The sequence below is a fragment of the Gymnodraco acuticeps genome, unplaced genomic scaffold (assembly GCF_902827175.1).
Source record: "Gymnodraco acuticeps unplaced genomic scaffold, fGymAcu1.1, whole genome shotgun sequence".
NCBI classification, from domain to species: Eukaryota; Metazoa; Chordata; class Actinopteri; order Perciformes; family Bathydraconidae; genus Gymnodraco; species Gymnodraco acuticeps.
The window spans coordinates 289,535-307,394 of NW_022990490.1; the positions used below are offsets into that span (position 1 = coordinate 289,535).

General features: G+C 41.9%; 1 protein-coding gene across 1 annotated transcript in view; it reads left to right on the top strand.

Annotated features, from left to right (window-relative positions):
• Positions 1-17,860, top strand: part of si:dkeyp-72e1.9 (syntaxin-binding protein 4) — a gene marked incomplete at its 3' end in the record, with an annotated part of 99,408 nt that overhangs the window by 63,426 nt on the left and 18,122 nt on the right. The window contains 3 exon segments of the mRNA XM_034226477.1: positions 12,500-12,627; positions 12,716-12,808; positions 12,892-12,957. Coding sequence (XP_034082368.1) covers positions 12,500-12,627; positions 12,716-12,808; positions 12,892-12,957 — 287 coding nt within the window.

Below are 17,860 nucleotides of genomic sequence, written 5' to 3' on the forward strand. Positions count from 1 at the left end.
ATATATTTAAAAAATATGTATTTTTCTGCAAGTGAACATTTCATCACTAAGTTCATTTTTTTTTTACAAGCTACAAACATTTTTTTTTTTCCTGTGACTTCAAATTTGGTTCACAGGTACGTGGATATTTTATACAAGTGTGCACACAAGCTCAGATTTTTTTTCTGCAAGTGCTCACATCAGGTTTTACACGCTCTCGCATTTTGCACCATATCTACCTTCATAGCATATAGTAGACTCATCACGCTAACGAAGGATCACTTCTTCTTCAGGGCATGGAAGGCTACGCAGTATGCAGGCTACTGTTTCGCAGCTGCTTCCTCTCTGTTGGACTCCGGTATTGCACATTACTCACGAGACGTTTTTAACACTTTACAGGAGCTGAGTCAAAGGGTTGATCATATGTGATTGCATTTGTTTATTTCTAATACTAATCTAATACATACTATATCTACTAATGGGGTGTTTCTCAATGTCGAGGACGCTTGCTTGGTAGCACATGTCTTCCGAGTCACTTGCTTCAGAAGCGAGGCAAGAATCCTTCCTAGCCTCGGAAAACAAAGATTTGTGGAACAGGCTAACAGGTGTGCGTCATATGCGAGGCCCCACCTTAAATGGAGCGCTATTTCCGCCAAAGATTTGGAAATTGGTCCGTGCGCAAAGCATTGTGGGGATTTTAAGACCGCGGCGTCTACACATGTGCAGCCTCGAAATTTCTCGCTACGAAGTACGCCGGCCTCGGTAGAATTCCAAGTATGCTGGACTTTGGAACAGTCCTTCGGCGGCACTCGATGACGTAGTATGCTTGAAATAGTGGCTCTGGAGCAGCCTTCCTCGACATTGAGAAACACCCATGTTCAATAATTGACAATCGGAAATGATCGGAAACAGAATCAGGTTTATTGCCAAATAGGTTTACACATAGCCTACTAAGAATTTGCCTTGGTGCCACATAAGCACAGTTAAAGAAGATAAAAAGTAGGAAAAACAAACAAAAAATAAATATAGACAATTACGGAGCCCCTAAGGGACATGAAAAAAAAAAAAAAAAAAAGAGAGAAAAAAAAAAGTCAGGATAACGGGTTAGTATCTCGTGAGCACGAGATACTTTCTGGTGAGCACGAGAAACTTTCTGGTGCGCACGAGAAACTTTCTGGTGAGCACGAGAAACTTTCTCGAGCGCACTTTTTTATTTGAAAAAGTTACCGGTGCGCCAAGGAGGAAGTGAAGCGCACAGGAGACAACCATTTCATTGCAGACTGTGCTGTCCCCGGTATATGTAGTGTGTATATATCTTAACAGCCAGATAAACTCCCTCCGTACACCAAGACTCTGAAGACGTGAATCCTTTGCTCACAGGTTTAATGATATAAGGAAGGTGTGAAACAAAAAATAAACAAGACAAAATATAATCAATTCTATGATCATTTCTACATACACAAATATGCACAAGGTATATAAATCAACACAGCTTTAACATTAATTGAATTGCCTTGTTATATTTACTGTAAGCTTTTTAATGTATTTATTGTAATTCTAGAACTTAAACAGTTATACAGATGAGCACTCCAGATCAGACTCAGATGGGTGTGTCCCAGTCAAAAGCCCAGTGGATGCCAGTGGCTGGGGGTGTTGCCAAATTGCTAGAGGGCGTTGCCCAATTTCCCCATTTGTTCAATTACAGGATTTAATCATGAGATGGCGCTTCATTCACAAAATACACAAAGACAACTGGGTGTTGATGAACTTAGTCTGTTTGCAAGATTTGCAGCTCTGCAGTTGTGTTCTCTGAATACTGTAGCATTTGATCACTTATTTGTTACTGTGTGGTTTTCACAAGCTACTATAATGAAAAAACATCAATATTTTAGATCAAATAAAGTATATAGTTTGCTTTATGCAGTATATTTCTTGTAATATTGTTGGGGTGTTTTTACACAGTACAGTAGATTGAAGTAAATCAACTTATACATTAAGATAAGATAAGATGGACCTTTATTAATCCCCATGGGGAAATTTAGTAGTTCAAACAGCAACAGGGTGAGAGTGAAAAACAGGACAGCACAGATTCACACAGATTAATAAAATCAAAAATAAGATGAGCGATACAAATAATAATAATGAGAAACTATGAAATAAGAAATGAATAAAACTAAAATGTAATTATCATATCATATATTATAATGTATTGTATTATTAAGTAATATCATACATTAACCCCATTATAGCAGATGCCACATTGAATGGATGAACACATTTATGCATCAATAATTACAACAGAGTATTTCTAAATACAAGTTGTACAAATACTTATATGTATTTAATATTAACCCTTTGGAGTCGACCGTCACGCCGGCGTGATCAGATCACATGACCTGTGCCGTATAAAAACAACAGTCCGGACAACATTGCTGTGTGTTTCTGTCGAAAGTACTGGCTTGAAACTATATCCCAGTCTTTGTTTCATGCAAAAAGACCCAGTAAACACGGAGAGACGATGATATAAAGTTAATACAGATATATTTCAGAAGTATGAATAATGGAAGCACATATTTTAATATCTTCGCCGTATTTTATCATTTTACGAAACGGAAAATACTGGAAACTGTAGATTCCGCTCAACAGGATGTATTTACCAGGGAGGGAGGGGGTGAGGTAATCAGGTAAACGGAGTGATACGAAACGAGACGAAAAGAGACGAAGAGAGACGGCGGGAAACTGGATTGAAGTAAAGTGACAGACAAACATTGAGAATTTAGATATAGTTAGATAGATTTAGAGTTTTGAAGATTCAACTATGATGAAGAGAACTCTGAATGTGAGTCAAGCTTTAAGCTTGTTTTTTGACATGGAGGAGGAGGAACCTGTGATGTTGCCCTCTGTGTCGTATTGACAGAAACCGCTTTGAAGCGTGGCACAGATAAAGACAGAAAAAACTGATTTTTGTACATAATGTGTATATATATATATTTGTATTATATTTATAATAACACTTTTGCCTTATCAGAATGAAATCCCATGCTACCTCAATCAAACTTTCACATTATCATAGTGACATCCCATGTATATATTTCCAGCTTTTAAATGGTTTCGTTGTGTATGTGTGTGTTACCTATATGAAAAATAATATCATTTTCAAAATCTGTTTTTACGTTTTTTTTGTGATTTTGGGTCCAAAATGTTCATAAAGTAGAAGATCACTGCTCTAAACAAAGTCAAAAATCCTACATGCAAACGAAATAAATATAATTAATTATGATGAATACGTTAAGTCTTGTTCATTGTTTTTCACTTTTATTAAATGTTTGATATTTCCGGTGGAAATGGTGGACTATCGGACATTCAAAATGCAGCATATTTTCACTCTTACACACATATATTCTCCTTTTACATACATACATTTTCACTCTTACACACATATATTCTCCTTTTACATACATACATTTTCACTCTTACACACATATATTCTCCTTTTACATACATACATTTTCACTCTTACACACATATATTCTCCTTTTACATACATACATTTTCACTCTCACACACGTATATATACTCACACATTCATACATTTTGCTCTCATATTATCATATTTCAATGCACACATTCATATATTGTCACTCACACATTCATGCATTTTGTTCTCATATTCATATCATTTAATGCTCATATTTATACATTTTGCTCTCATGCGAAATCTACTAAAACAAAGTATGTCATGGTAGTGGTCAGCTGTTAAACACAAAAGTGTATCTTAAGGGCTGTAAATATAATAAGCCTGTTGTCAATTTTAGACACAGGCTTATTATATTTACAGCCCTTAATAACATTCATTTTCTGGACTCAATGTGTGTCTTGGCCGTTTTCTTTGTTCCAAGCAAACGAGTGCTTTTTGTTTTGAAATCACTTCCGCGAGTTTCGCGGGCCTCCCCCCTCGCTCCACTGACCATTAGACCATTTAGTAAGGTAACAAGCAAAAGGGCAAAAACGCCTCTCAGACGCTCTTCAGTTTACTTTTTTAATAAATAAAAACAAATGGTCCGTAGATACACGGACTCATATAGCCTATGTATGTATACTGTAAGGAGAATGTATGTGCGTGAGAGGACCAGTAGGAATTACGGCATATAAATATGCAAACACAAACCTACAGACTGGGGGATGGGAGATAACAGGAGTGTGGGGGGGGGGGGGGGGGGGGGGGGAGAGCTGTGGAATGTGACCCTTGGGAGAATTCCTCCACACATTCCGATGGCCAATTCGTTTTAAACAAAGAGTTCGCAACACAGGACAGCATAGGCAACATGGGGGGTGGGGGCTGGTGAACGGTCTGGTCAATGTTTGTAAACACAATCCCCAGGATGTGTCCTAATCAGGAGCCGGGTAAATGAGAGACTGAGGAGCCCCCGAAAAACAGATCCCGAAATAGCTCGTCCTGGTTTCCGCAGCAGATAGGCCTACAGTATGGTGTCTGTTATGTCAGTTATTTTAAATAAAACGTTGAAAACTGAACTTGAAAATGGTTTCCTCTTTTTATTTTATTTATCATTTTCGGGACGGGGAGACGTGTGTGATTAAAAATTAATTTGCAGAAATGTAAAGTGATCTAACTAAGTTCTATTCATATTCTTGACGGGAAGAGCAGTGTAAATGGGTGGCCATATGCATTTGAAAAGCAATATAAATCACACAGTTATTATACAATAGGCTATAAAAGCACCATCGATAACCATTACCTTTATCCAATTCAAACTTTGGATGGGAAAAAAGGAAGGTGTACATACTACAGAAAACAATTAACACAGTAAATGATGTGGATTAAACCACATTTATTTATTTAAAAATAAACGAAATATGATTTTGTTTGAATGATTAAATGTAGGGGGAATTGCCCTAATGTGGGACATTTTTGCATTTCAGACTTCGGGAATATATTGCGATATGAAGCCGATACAATAAATCAAAATCCAGTAGGCCACCATTCCGAAATCCCCAGTAATATTAGACACTAATAATACAGTAAACTATTAACACTGTACATATTATTGTTTGCCCGTGGGATTAGGATGATCGGTAGTGAGACCCGTGCTGCATTTTCCTCCGGTCGGATGTGATATAAAAACAAAGCGATTATTTTTGTTGTTGTAAACTCACGTGGATTAAACTACATGTATTAGTGCATTAATTTCAACTCGCGAACATATGATACATTAAATGATCGTGAGGATGATGATTGAAAATCGTTTGTTTGAGCCTGGAAGCATTTCCTGATCTAAAAACACAGCGATGGTTTTGTACTTACACCTACGTGAATTAAACATTATTTTGTTAAATAAAAACATGGGGATGTTTAGTAAATGATTACATGTCTCTTATTTAGCACAGAATATGATCCTATCCGTGACATATGGATCTTAACAAATATCCGCTATATCAGATACCTGTAGATCAGCTGTTTATTTCACATGAGTTCCAGTGTGGCAGCTTTTTAATCACGGCTCCCCCTGGTGGATCCATGATCCATTGCAGCTGGTTTCATTATAATTAAATGTATTTATCAAGGGGGCGTTTCAAGTCCTGCGGGGGGGTTTTCCTTTTCAGCAGGGGCCCACCCCGTGCCGATCACGGACCCGCACGGGTAGGCGTCTGAAATGGAGCGCTCCATCTGTAAATGGCATCATATTTTAAACATACAGTATAATCAGCCATTTGTACATTTATTTATGTAACTCTCCTTGCATTAGCCTTGTACAATATTGAGACAACTCGGAAGATCTCCAGCATTAAACACCACAGAATACAATATTTCCTAAAAATAATCATCTGTAATTATTAATAACACAAACATAAACAATACTTACATACGATGCGATCAAAGGCATTAAGACGTATGCAGATGTAGCTGGATTTCTAACAAACAATAACACATTGCTCACAGAGCCATGCTTTGCCTATTTCCTCTCACCTGACACACCCATCTGATGATGTCATCCTGATTCTTAAAGGGACCACGACTAGGCACAATTGGCACACAAAGAATAGCCCAGAAAATGCAAACAAGAGTAAACTTAGCTGTAACAGAACACTCTCCGTCTGGCGTGATACACGTCACCCAAATCTAGAACACTTCCATTACCTAGCCATCTGGGGGGAGAAGAGGCACCATCTCTGCAACAGGCCTAAGAAAGAGCGAAGTCCCTCCTGGTTCGATGACCTTCACCTCGACCTGATGCAACTTCCCGTTTTTGTTAGGAAAAGTCTGTGTTGTCAGTCGAAGAGGCCATTCATATCTTGGTACGTGATTTGACTGCCACTTCTTGCATGCTTGAATGATGATATCTGCGGCCTGATTGGATTCCTCAACAGTGAATTCTGCCTCGCAGCAATGCCAGCCCTTACGATAACTGTTCTTTTTTGGGGTTGCCTTGAACACACATGCGATGTGCAAGAGGCGAGTAACAGAAGGAGTGAGTGACTCCCATAAAGAGGACTTGGTAGATCGCTGGGAACCAAGCTGCTTGTGAGCTGTTGCAGTGCTCAAAGTAGACACTTGAAGCCGGATATCTGGGTCTGGACTCGGATCCACAAGATCATAGGTGCTCTCAGAGATACTTGGCTTTGGCTTGGACAGAAACTTGGGTCCAGTCAGCCAGTTAGTCTTTTAAATGACCTGGAGCCACCAAACGTGTTGCATGATCTGTGGGGTTCTGATCTGTCGGCACAAAAGGCAAATGGTCCAGATTGGGCACAGTACTTCCAAGGTGGTCAGCATCACAGGAGGTTTTCCCCTCTGAATCCTGAGTGACTTGGAGAATAGGACGCTCTAGTTCTGTGGTTTTCGTGTAGAAGCTGTTGATCGTCAATGGTTTGTTGACGCTTTCTAGACAAACATTGCCTCCAATGACCCACCCCAGATCTAACTTTTGAGCATAAGGCTGGTTGTGTGAGCCATTCATCTGTTTGCGAACCTTATGAACTCTGATAACGTCCCGACCCAGGAGAAGCATGATAGGGGCTTGTGGGTCAATGTCTGGGATGAGGTGCGCCACTGACTTGAGGTGTGCATGATTGAGAGCCACATCAGGGGTTGGGATCTCATTTCTGTTGTTAGGAATGTCATTGCATTCTATGAGGCTGGGTAATGGGATGTGGACAGTTCCATCCAGAGACTCAACTTCATAGCCACTGGCTCTTCTTCCTGCTGATTCCTTCACTTCAGCACATGTTCTCAATGTGTAAGGAGCACTCAGACTTTGGTCACTGAACATTTCAAAGAACTGTGAACGAACTAATGATCTGTTGCTCTGTTCGTCCAAAATTGCATACAGTTTAATTGCTTTGTCTTTGAGGCCTGATGGATATACATTTACAAGACATATTTTGGAGCAGGATCTACCTGCCAGATCTCCGCCACAGACGTTTGTGCATTTGGTGGTGACATGAGGAGGAGGTGAAGTTTTCTCCTCCTCCCAGCCATGCTCTGGAGCAGGGACCACCTCCTCCATCCAGGGTGCGGGTCCAGGGTGAAGTGCTGTATGGTGTCTTTCACTTTTGCATTCAAAACATTGCATTTTCATTTTACAGTTCTTCGCGAAATGACACATTATTCTCTTTTAGGAATGCCTTACGCTCATCAATGGGCTCTGCTCGGAATGTACGACATTTGCGGAGTGGATGTGGCTTTTCATGTATCGGACACATTTTATCAAAGTCCTCAGATCTTGTTGGGGGCTCACTGGTTTCAGTAACGACTCCGGGGAAGATCTCTGTTTTGTGGACAGAGATCTCCCGATATTTGTTTGGTTTCCAACCTGTCTTATCATTCTGTTTAGCTGTGTCTGTGTGGGAGGCGAAGTTGAAGCTCGGATCATTCCTCATGATAGCCTCCTGGCAGACAAAGTTCATGAAGAAGTCAAAGGGTGGATAGTGGACAAGATTTTGCCGCTTGTAGGATGCACCGACTGATGCCCACTTTTCCTGCAGACCGAATGGAAGCTTCTGAACTATTGGGTTGACGCCTCTGGCTGTGTCGAAGAAGGAGAGACCAGGCAAGTCTCCTTCTGCTTTGGCAGATTGAAGTTCCATTAATAGATCACTTAACTTTGTCAGTTTGGAATAATCTTGATTTGTTATTTTAGGAAAGGTGTCAATGCGTTTGAACAGAGCGTCTTCAATGACTTCTGGTGAGCCATATGTTCGCTCGAGTCTGTCCCATATCATTGCTAATCCTGCTTCAGGGTGATTTATGTGTATTGCTCTTATCTGTTCGACATGTTGTCTTGCCTCGTTACCAAGCCACCTGTGCAGAAGATCCATCTCCTCACTTGGTGTCAGGTTTAAACCCCGGGTTGCGGTCTGGAAAGACCGTTTCCATGCTCTGTAATTCTGAGGTTTTTCATTGAATTGAAGCAAACCTGTAGCAACAAGCTCGTGCCGTGCTAAATATCTCACAAAGTCATTCAGGTTTGAGTCGTCGTGATTGTAATTTGGAGATATGGGATGGGGCGATGAGGAAGGATTACCACTGTGGTTTTGAGGCCTGTAATACTGTCCAGGAGTACAGCGGTTGTTCTCAAACCTAACATTGCGTGACCCATGAGCATACTCGTCTCTGTTGATGCGAGGCTGCTGTGAGGTAAGATGAGGTGATTGGGATCCAGGATTGGTTTGATGGAGAATGAAAGGTTTGGCTTCTGGTTTGAGCTGTGAATGTGAAATGCTGTCGCCAGGACTTGGCTTTGTATTTGCTGGTACATAATGATGACTTAGTTGAGGTTTAGCCTCCGTTATTTTTGGCTTGGTCAACAACATATTGCTGTGTGCGTAATGCTGCTTCCAATGATACAGAGCTTAAACATTTTTTACTCCTTTCTTTCTCAATGTCTAAATCCTCAGCAGCTTGTAGCTGGATTTCTAACAAACAATAACACATTGCTCACAGAGCCATGCTTTGCCTATTTCATCTCTAATGATCACCTGACACACCCATCTGATGATGTCATCCTGATTCTTAAAGGGACCACGACTAGGCACAATAGGCACACAAAGAATAGCCCAGAAAATGCAAACAAGAGTAAACTTAGCTGTAACAGAACACAGACTGTTATGTTTACGTGGGGAAATGACAGTGCATACATTATTTGAGATATATTTCGTACTCAGACTTCACTTTAAGGACATTTCGGCCAGGGGTGTGTGGTCACTCCAGGAGGCAGCGGGACGTGTAACTCAGAGAAGAGCAGCACCAGCGCTCAAAGAGCTTTTATACACCGCCTACACTGTGTTTACCTTCATTGAACAGCTATAAAGAGTGACCACAGGCTGTTATGTTTTAACCACACACACCACCTCTACACACACACACCTCTACACACATCGAACTGCCCGATTACTCCCCCTTTTATTAGTTTTATGATGGAGATGTCCGGTCACCAGGGCGCATTATGGGCAGACTGGGACTAAAAATCAGCCTGGGTATCTCACCCAGCCCAGCCCACGTAAACTGTCAATGGGGGGGCTGCTAGTGAACTGTCAACGGGGGAAGCCTCGCTGCGGGGAAACGGTGGACCTAGTGGCCCGATCGGAGTGGGCCGAGTGGCCCGACTGGCCCACTTCGGTACCGGCCCATTGGGATTCGTCCCGATGGCTAGTCCGCCACTGGCTCTGTGTGTGTGTGTGAGTGTGAGTGTGAGTGTGAGTGTGAGTGTGAGTGTGAGTGTGAGTGTGAGTGTGAGTGTGAGTGTGAGTGTGAGTGTGAGTGTGAGTGTGTGTGTGTGTGTGTGTGTGTGTGTGTGTGTGTGTGTGTTGTGAGTTTTTGTTTCTCTATAAAACAGCTGCGGGTAGCAGGTACTCTGAGAGTCATGGATATTAATTCATCAATCAAAGCAGACTGGTTTACAGACTCTCCTGTTTTGCCAATCCGGTGCTTAAACAAATAGCACTACACCCCTGGCCGAAATGTCCATCAAATTAAGTCTCAGTTCAAAATATATCTCAAATATTGTATGCACTGTAATTTCCCCACGTAAACACAACAGTCTGCAATGAAATGGTTGTCTCCTGTGTGTTCCACTTCCTCCTTGGTGCATCGGTAACTTTCTCAAAAAAAAGAAAGTCAGGATAATGGATTCGTTTCTCGTGTGCACGAGAAACTAACCCGTTTTCCTGACTTTATTTTTGTTCTCTCTCTCTCTTTTTTTCTTCTTTTCCATGTCATAAAAAAACGCTTAAACTATTATACATTGAGATATATATATATATATATATAATCTTATAATATATATATATATATTAGGGCCGGGACTCGATTAAAAAAATTAATCTAATTAATTAGAGGCTTTGTAATTAATTAATCGAAATTAATCGCATTTTTAATCGCATATAAATATTTGACCTGAGAACAGTGAGAAGCAATTTTTTTCACATGGATTTTAGTATACCATTAGGCGCATTCACACCGCAGTACTTTTCCCACAAAGGTTCATGAGAACTTAGTTCATGAGAACAAATGAAGCCACTGACGTCACTTCTTCTTCTTCTGCTTTGGGTTTACTGGCAGGCCGCAAACCACTTCACGGCGTATACTGCCGCCCAAAGTCCCCAGCCGGAAGTCCCCGGAGTTGGGGACTGGCTTCAGTAGAAGCTGCTGGGACTCCCAGCAGCTTCTACTGAAGCCTTCCGAGTAAATCGCCAGAACGCCGACACCTCCTCATCTCCACCGCTCCCATGTTTTATTTTGTGTTGCCATAAGTTAGTCTCTCTGCGTTTCTGCGCTGGGCTAATGCTAATAATGCTAATGCGAGGATAATAAAATGGCGGCTTCACCAAACTTTTTGGGAGTTTTACGGGGCGTGGTTTGCAATCCGCCCAGCCAATCAGAAATATAGCTCTTTTCTCACAAGAGAGCCGTACGAAAGTCCCTGCTCTCTAGCAGCTCTCTGCTCTCTAGCAGGGACTTTCGTGGGGGTAAAAAGGTTCTCATGAACTAATTTTAGTACCGGCTCTTTTTGGTGTGAACCATAGACTGTATGGTGTGAACGCGATAAAAGAGGCTAACGTCCACGCTAGCTTCCACGCTAGCTGCTATATGTTTTGCACTGAGGTGATACTTGAGGCTTGATGTGCTGCGGTGATATGCGAATTCCTTTTTGCATAATTTGCACACAACCGTGCTCTTATCGACGCTTCCATCCGTCCGTTTTTTAAGACAACATTTCCCACTGTTGTTCACTGTGGTTTGTTGTTGTCTGAAGTCATGAACGTTAGTTGGTGCTCCAGTATAATCGGTACGCCTGAAACTCATCCAGTGAGAAACGTTCCGCGGTGCAAAAATAAGTGCGATTAAAATGCGTTAATTTTTTTAACGCGTTAATTTTTGTGTAATTAATTAATCTTAATTAACGCGTTAAAGTCCCGGCCCTAATATATATATATATAGTATAATTTGTGCTTGTTTTTCTTACTTTGTATCTTCTTTAACTGTGTTTACAGTATGTTTACACCATGTACACCAAGGCAAATTTCTCGTATATGTGAAACTACTTGGCAATAAACCTGATTCTGTTTGTGATTCTGACTATGACAAAGTACTCCGAATAAAAAAGAAAAGAAAAGATGTGCAGTATTGTTGTGGAAAGTGGAAAGCTCTGTAGATACTAAGAGTAGGAATATCAGGTTTATCAGTTCATACCTATTAGTGTTTGTACTGTGTAAAGTATTGGAAGTGAAACAAAACATATAATAACAGCTAAGATTTGCTAGAGTTGCTTCTGACTTTGGTCACGGCCTTAAGTCCAGATACTGTTCCAGGATAGTAGGATACAATCTGAAAAGAGCACATATTGATCACAGCAGCTCCATTTACAACATCAACACATATTAACGTTTAAACATGTGGGTGTTTCAGTTATAGATGTGAATAAAATGGGAACTACGGAGTGATGTTGTGTAGGTTTCTATGGCAACATAAATTAGGTTAGAAGGTGGTAGTCTCAGACCGATGAACTGTGTTTGAACTGAGATTCATTTCACTGTCTGTGATACAGAGAGAGGGTTACTAGGTTAAAAACAGTTGTGCAGCGACCTCTAGTGACCAAACACATGAACATCACCGTAAGAGACTGGTGTTTCCTGTCCCGTATAAAAGCCAAAGTTAACTTGTGTTTTTTACATTTTTTATGGTACAATTATTATTAATTTTTTTCAACCATGATCTTTTTCTAAACCTAACCAAGTAGGTTTGTTCCAATTCAAAACATTTACTATGTTATAAAACTGCCACCTTTCACATAGGTCCGAAGCGTTAAGATGGTAGTGATTAATAACATTTGAATGGAAAGGGTTTTTTGCGGGATTCCAAGCTATAAAACCATCAGCATTGCTGATGTGAAAACTAAAAACCTTTGCAAAAAAACAAAAAAGTATTGACATACATTATAAATAGCATAAGGAACATTTGTACTTATTTACAATGTATCTGTGCTTGTCTGTCCTCTCCCAGACTTCGTGGAGGCCACGCGTAACATCTTCCAAGAGAATCTGGAGGAGCTGGGTTTAGGGGCGGATCCCTTCATGTTCTCCTATCATGAAGCAGCGAGTTTGATGGACACGTCCGCCTTCCACTCCCCCGTAAGCTCTCACACAGATCAGATCAAGAGCAAAACTGAAAAGATCCTCACCTAATATAAACACATAACTTGTTATTCGGCGTGTGCAGACGTATGAATCAGAATGCAGCTACAGCAGTGAGGAGATGGAGCAGTTTCAGACAGAGGTGAAGCAGCTCCACACCCAGATGAAGCAGCTCAAGGTAAACTATTGTAATGTACTCATTTTTTGCAATTTCCTCCGAGCTGATGCTCAGTGATCTCAGCTCTCCTCCTCTCTGTGCAGCTGATGCTGAAGGACATGGAGCACAGCAAGAAGACTCTGGAGGAGGAGCTGCAGAAGACCTCGGAGGTGAGGAGTGTGTGGGGACTCACATGTTGGAGCCTGGTGCATGCTGTGAGAATTATTCACTCATGTAAAGTAAACTCACTTATTATGATGCATCAAGCAACATTTACAATGTTCACTCAAACAATTCCTTCTAAACTTTACAGTTATTCAAGTTAAAGGGGACCTATCATGCAAAATGCACTTTGTGATGTCTTTTATACATAAATATGTGTCCCCGGTGCGTCGGGGAACTCACGCAGCGTCAGAAAATAAAACCCTCTCTCTTTTCCTCCGTACCCAAATCTTTTAAAAACGGGGTACAACGAGCGGATACAGATTTGCTGCCGATCTGACGTCAAATCGGCGGCGGACCCACAGAAAGTTGCTATCAGAAACAATGCCTGACGTGTTTTGGACGTAATCTCGTCTTTGTTTACATTAGCAAGCCTCGCTAACACTCAGAGCTAACCTGTACTGGAGAGCACATGTGTTTAAAAAGCAGGAAATTAAAAAAAGAACTCACCTTGTGATAAACCCGCTAGAGAAAAAGCTTTTGAGCTCCATACTGTTTCAGAAATAATGTGGTTTAGAACAGGATGGCGTTTTATCACAGCAGAATTTAACTTTATTTCCGGTAGAATTAGCTCCGCCTCCTCTTATTTATTTTTTTCAAGTTAAGGACCCAAAATCTGCGTTTCTCTAACAGGGCTGCAAAAGAGGGGTATGAGCAGTATGAGGCATGGGGCAATGGGTGGTATTTTGAAAAAAAAACTTCACAGACATGTTTTATATAGGTATGGCTAGTGCTGCGTACCTGGACTCACATTCAGGTTCAGGTCCGGACTCAAGTCCAGAGGTTCAGGTTCAGGTCCGGACTTATAAGTCCGGACCTGAACCCATGGCTTGTGTCAAGTTGTGTGAGTAACTAAAGTGAACTTATTGTGAGCTAATTATCAATTGAAAATTAACTCATAATCAACTCAAATTCAAACTCGTCAGGTTTATAGTGCTCCCTTCCAACTTGTGTCTACATTTCTCTACAAAGTACAAATGTAAAAAAACAACTTTTTGCCACTTAGCCTACAAATGACTTATGACAGCAACTACAGTGAACTACTACAAAGTTCAAACATTTATTTCATTTACCAAACTAAAGTAACCAAACAGTCCCTGAGCTGACTGAGCCTAAATCCCTAAAACATTGCTGAAAGGTAGAATGTAGAGTAGACTATACACATTACACTGTTACACACCTACTATACAGTATAGGCTACACTGTAGTGACTGTACAGTCAGAGTGTACTGTACTGTCTGTACACCATGTATTTTCTACAACTCTACATGTGTACATTATACAGTACATACTACATACATAGTGATGTACATGCATACTGTTAGAAATTAAAATCAATGTTGATATGGCGTCATTTTGAATTAAATACACTATTTAATTTAAATCAGTTTTATTCTGAAAAAACCGGAAGTTCACACTATTAACTTAATACTTTTATTCTGAAAATTCTTCACTTCCGGTTAGCATTAGCATGTGGCGAAATGCTACGTTTTCAAACCGTGAATCGAAGGTGAAATGACATGTGATGTTGTACACTGAGCACACTGGGATTAGCACTCATTTATTGACGCTAAATAACGTTTATCAGGGACCACAGACACCAGAATATACGTAAGTGCTAGTTTTTTTGCAAGTCCAAGTACCGGTTCCCGACGTTCCGGTTTTAACCGGACTTGAACCGAAACTTTTTACAAGTCCAGTACTGGTTCGGCGTACCGGTACGCAGCACTAGGTATGGCCCATTGGCCCTACAATAATTATTTCCAATATAGCATGATAGGTCCACTTTAAATAATGTGCAGCAAGTTTCCTTTCCACTAACTCAGGCCCAATTCCAATCCACCCCCTACACCCTACACACTACCCCTTCGTTTGCGCGTTCGTGCGGAAGGTCCGCCACATTAAGTGCTGTTCCAAACCAACGAATGAGGAGGGGGAGTGGGTTATCAAGCCCTCAAACAGCGAGTCTGCATCGGTGCTGACTTCACCTGCTGCCCTACCTGACCGGTCTCAACGCTGTGTGTCAGGAAACACGCTGTTTACAAATAGTTCCTGCAAACATCCACTGATAAATTGCGATGTTAACAACCTCATGATAACCTCGTCTTTTTTTTACTTGGGATCAGGTATGATCCCAAGTTTAGTCATTTAGTGTTTAGTCATACCTATGCATTTTATTATAAAGTTGTGTATATTTACAGACTGTTGCAAAAACTAAGAAGCTTATAAACATCAGGTTTAAAACTAAAAGAGCTTTACAAAAAAGTAACACAATTAAAGATGTTTGGAGTTTTATTTTTAGTTATTCATTTTCATTTTTTGTCCAAGAGATGCTGATTTGAAACCATTTCCTGTTTCTGGCGGAGAGAGGGGAGTTTGTCCCAAAGCTTGCCGCTATATTTACTCCCTCCATCTGACAGGAGGGAGCCTCCTTGAGCTGCGAGTGTCACTCCGACACGGAGTTCACTCCGTCACGGAGTGGGTAGGGTGTGATTTGGAATTGGGCCTCAGTCTTTAAACACTGCCAGAGCCCATAACCTGTTCCTGTTAATGTTTACTTCCTGTCTTTCTTCTTCTGCTGTTCCTGTTAGTGTTTATTCCTGTCTGTCTTCCTCTGCCGTTCCTGTTAGTGTTTACTTCCTGTCTCCCTTTTTCTGTTGATTTCTCTGGCTCTCCAGCACTCCATCAAGTATTAAGAAGCTCTGAAATGTCCAAACTGATCAATCAGAATCGAGTATTTAGCCATGTCATAAGACTGTAACGGCGTGAGTGTGTGAATGTTAGTCCCTCTGAAAGCCTCTGCCTCTGAGGCTCCGTTTACACGGAGACGGAATGGGTTGTATCCACTACAGTTCTCTATCGTATGGACTAGGGGTGTAACGGTATACGTATTCGTCCTGTACCGTCACGGTTCGGACGTCACGGTTCGGACGTCACGGTTCGGACGTCACGGTTCGGCATTGCATTTAGCTGACGTTTTTATCCAAAGCGACTTACAATAAGTACATTCGACCAGGAAGACACAACCTTGAAGAAAACAGAATCATATAAGTACATCAGGTTTCATAGAGCCAAACATTTCAAGTGCTACTCAACTGGCTATAGATAAGCCAGTCCTTTATTAGTATATAAGTGCTCTGTTAGCAGTTATTTGTTAGTAATTCTATCGCTCGAAGTGGAGTCGAACGAGATGAGTTTTCAGTCTGCACCGGAAGATGTGCAAGCTTTCTGCTGTCCTGATGTCAATGGGGAGCGCATTCCACCATTTTGGAGCCAGGATAGCAAACCCACGTGTTTTTGCTGATGGGAACTTGGGTCCCCCTTGCAGTGAGGGTGCAGCGAGTCGTTTGGCGGATGCAGAGCATAGTGCACACGCTGGGGTGTACAGTTTAACCATGTCCTGGATGTAGGAAGGGCCAGATCCATTTACAGCATGGTACGCAAGTACCATTGTCCTGAAGTGGATTCTAGGAGTTACTGGAAGCCAGTGAAGGGAGCGGAGGAGCGGCGTGGTGTGGGAACATTTAGGAAGGTTGAAGACCAGACGAGCCGCTGCATTCTGGATGAGCTGCAGAGGTCGGATGGCACATGCAGGTAGACCAGCCAGGAGGGAGTTGCAGTAGTCTAAGCGTGAGATGGCGAGAGCCTGGACCAGAACCTGCAGCGCTTTCTGTGTCAGCTGGGGACGTATCCTCCTGATGTTGTAAAGCGTGTATCTGCAGCAGCGGGTTGTAGCAGCGATGTTTGCAGTGAAGGACAGGTTGTTATCTAGGGTCACAGCCAAATTCCTTGCAGTCTGAGTCGGGGAAACAACAGAAGGCCGATGTTGATTGTCAGGTCAAGAGTGGGACAATCTTTTCCCGGAAGGAAAAGCAGCTCAGTCTTGTCAAGGTTGAGCTTGAGGTGGTGAGCAGACATCCACTGAGAGATGTCAGCTAGACAAGCAGAGATGCGTGCGACGACCTGGGTCTCTGAGCGGGGAAAGGACAGAATGAATTGGGTGTCGTTAGCGTAGCAGTGGTATGAAAAACCATGCAGGCTAATGACGGATCCGAGCGAGTTTGTGTACAAGGAGAAGAGGAGGGGACCAAGAACAGAGCCCTGAGGGACCCCTGTAGTTAATTGACAAGGGTCAGACTCTGACCCTCTCCAAGTTACCCTGTAGGTACGGTCTTTGAGGTATGAGGTGAGGAGGGAAAGTGCAGAGCCTGAAACTCCAAGTTTTTGAAGAGTGTGAAGGAGGATCTGATGGTTCACTGTGTCGAATGCAGCAGACAGGTCCAACAGGATGATGACAGAGGGGAGGGATGCTGCTTTGGCAGTGTGCAGTTCCTCAGAGACAGCAAGGAGGGCAGTTTCTGTGGAGTGACCTGCCTTAAAACCAGACTGGTGCAGATCCAGAAGGTTGTTCTGATGGAGATAACAGGAGAGTTGTTTAAAGACGGCGCGTTCAAGTGTTTTAGACAGGAACGGGAGTAGAGAGACAGGCCTGTAGTTTATAACATCAGACGGGTTGAGAGTTGGTTTCTTTAGGAGAGGGTTTACTCTTGCCTCCTTAAGACTATTTGGAAAGTGACCAGAAGTTAGAGAAGTGTTGATGAAATGGGTGAGAAATGGTAGAATATCAGGAGCAATAGTCTGAAGGAGGTTTGAGGGGATAGGGTCCAGAGGACAGGTGGTAGGGCAGGCAGAGGTAATGAGGGTAGGAACCTCACTTGGAGAGAGAGGGGAGAAGGAGGTTAGTGTGTGGGTGAAAGGTGGGTCTGGTGACCCAGCGGTGAGTAAAGGTGAGTCAGAAAAAGAAGAGCGAATATCATCAACCTTTTTTTCAAAGTGGTTAACAAAGTCGCT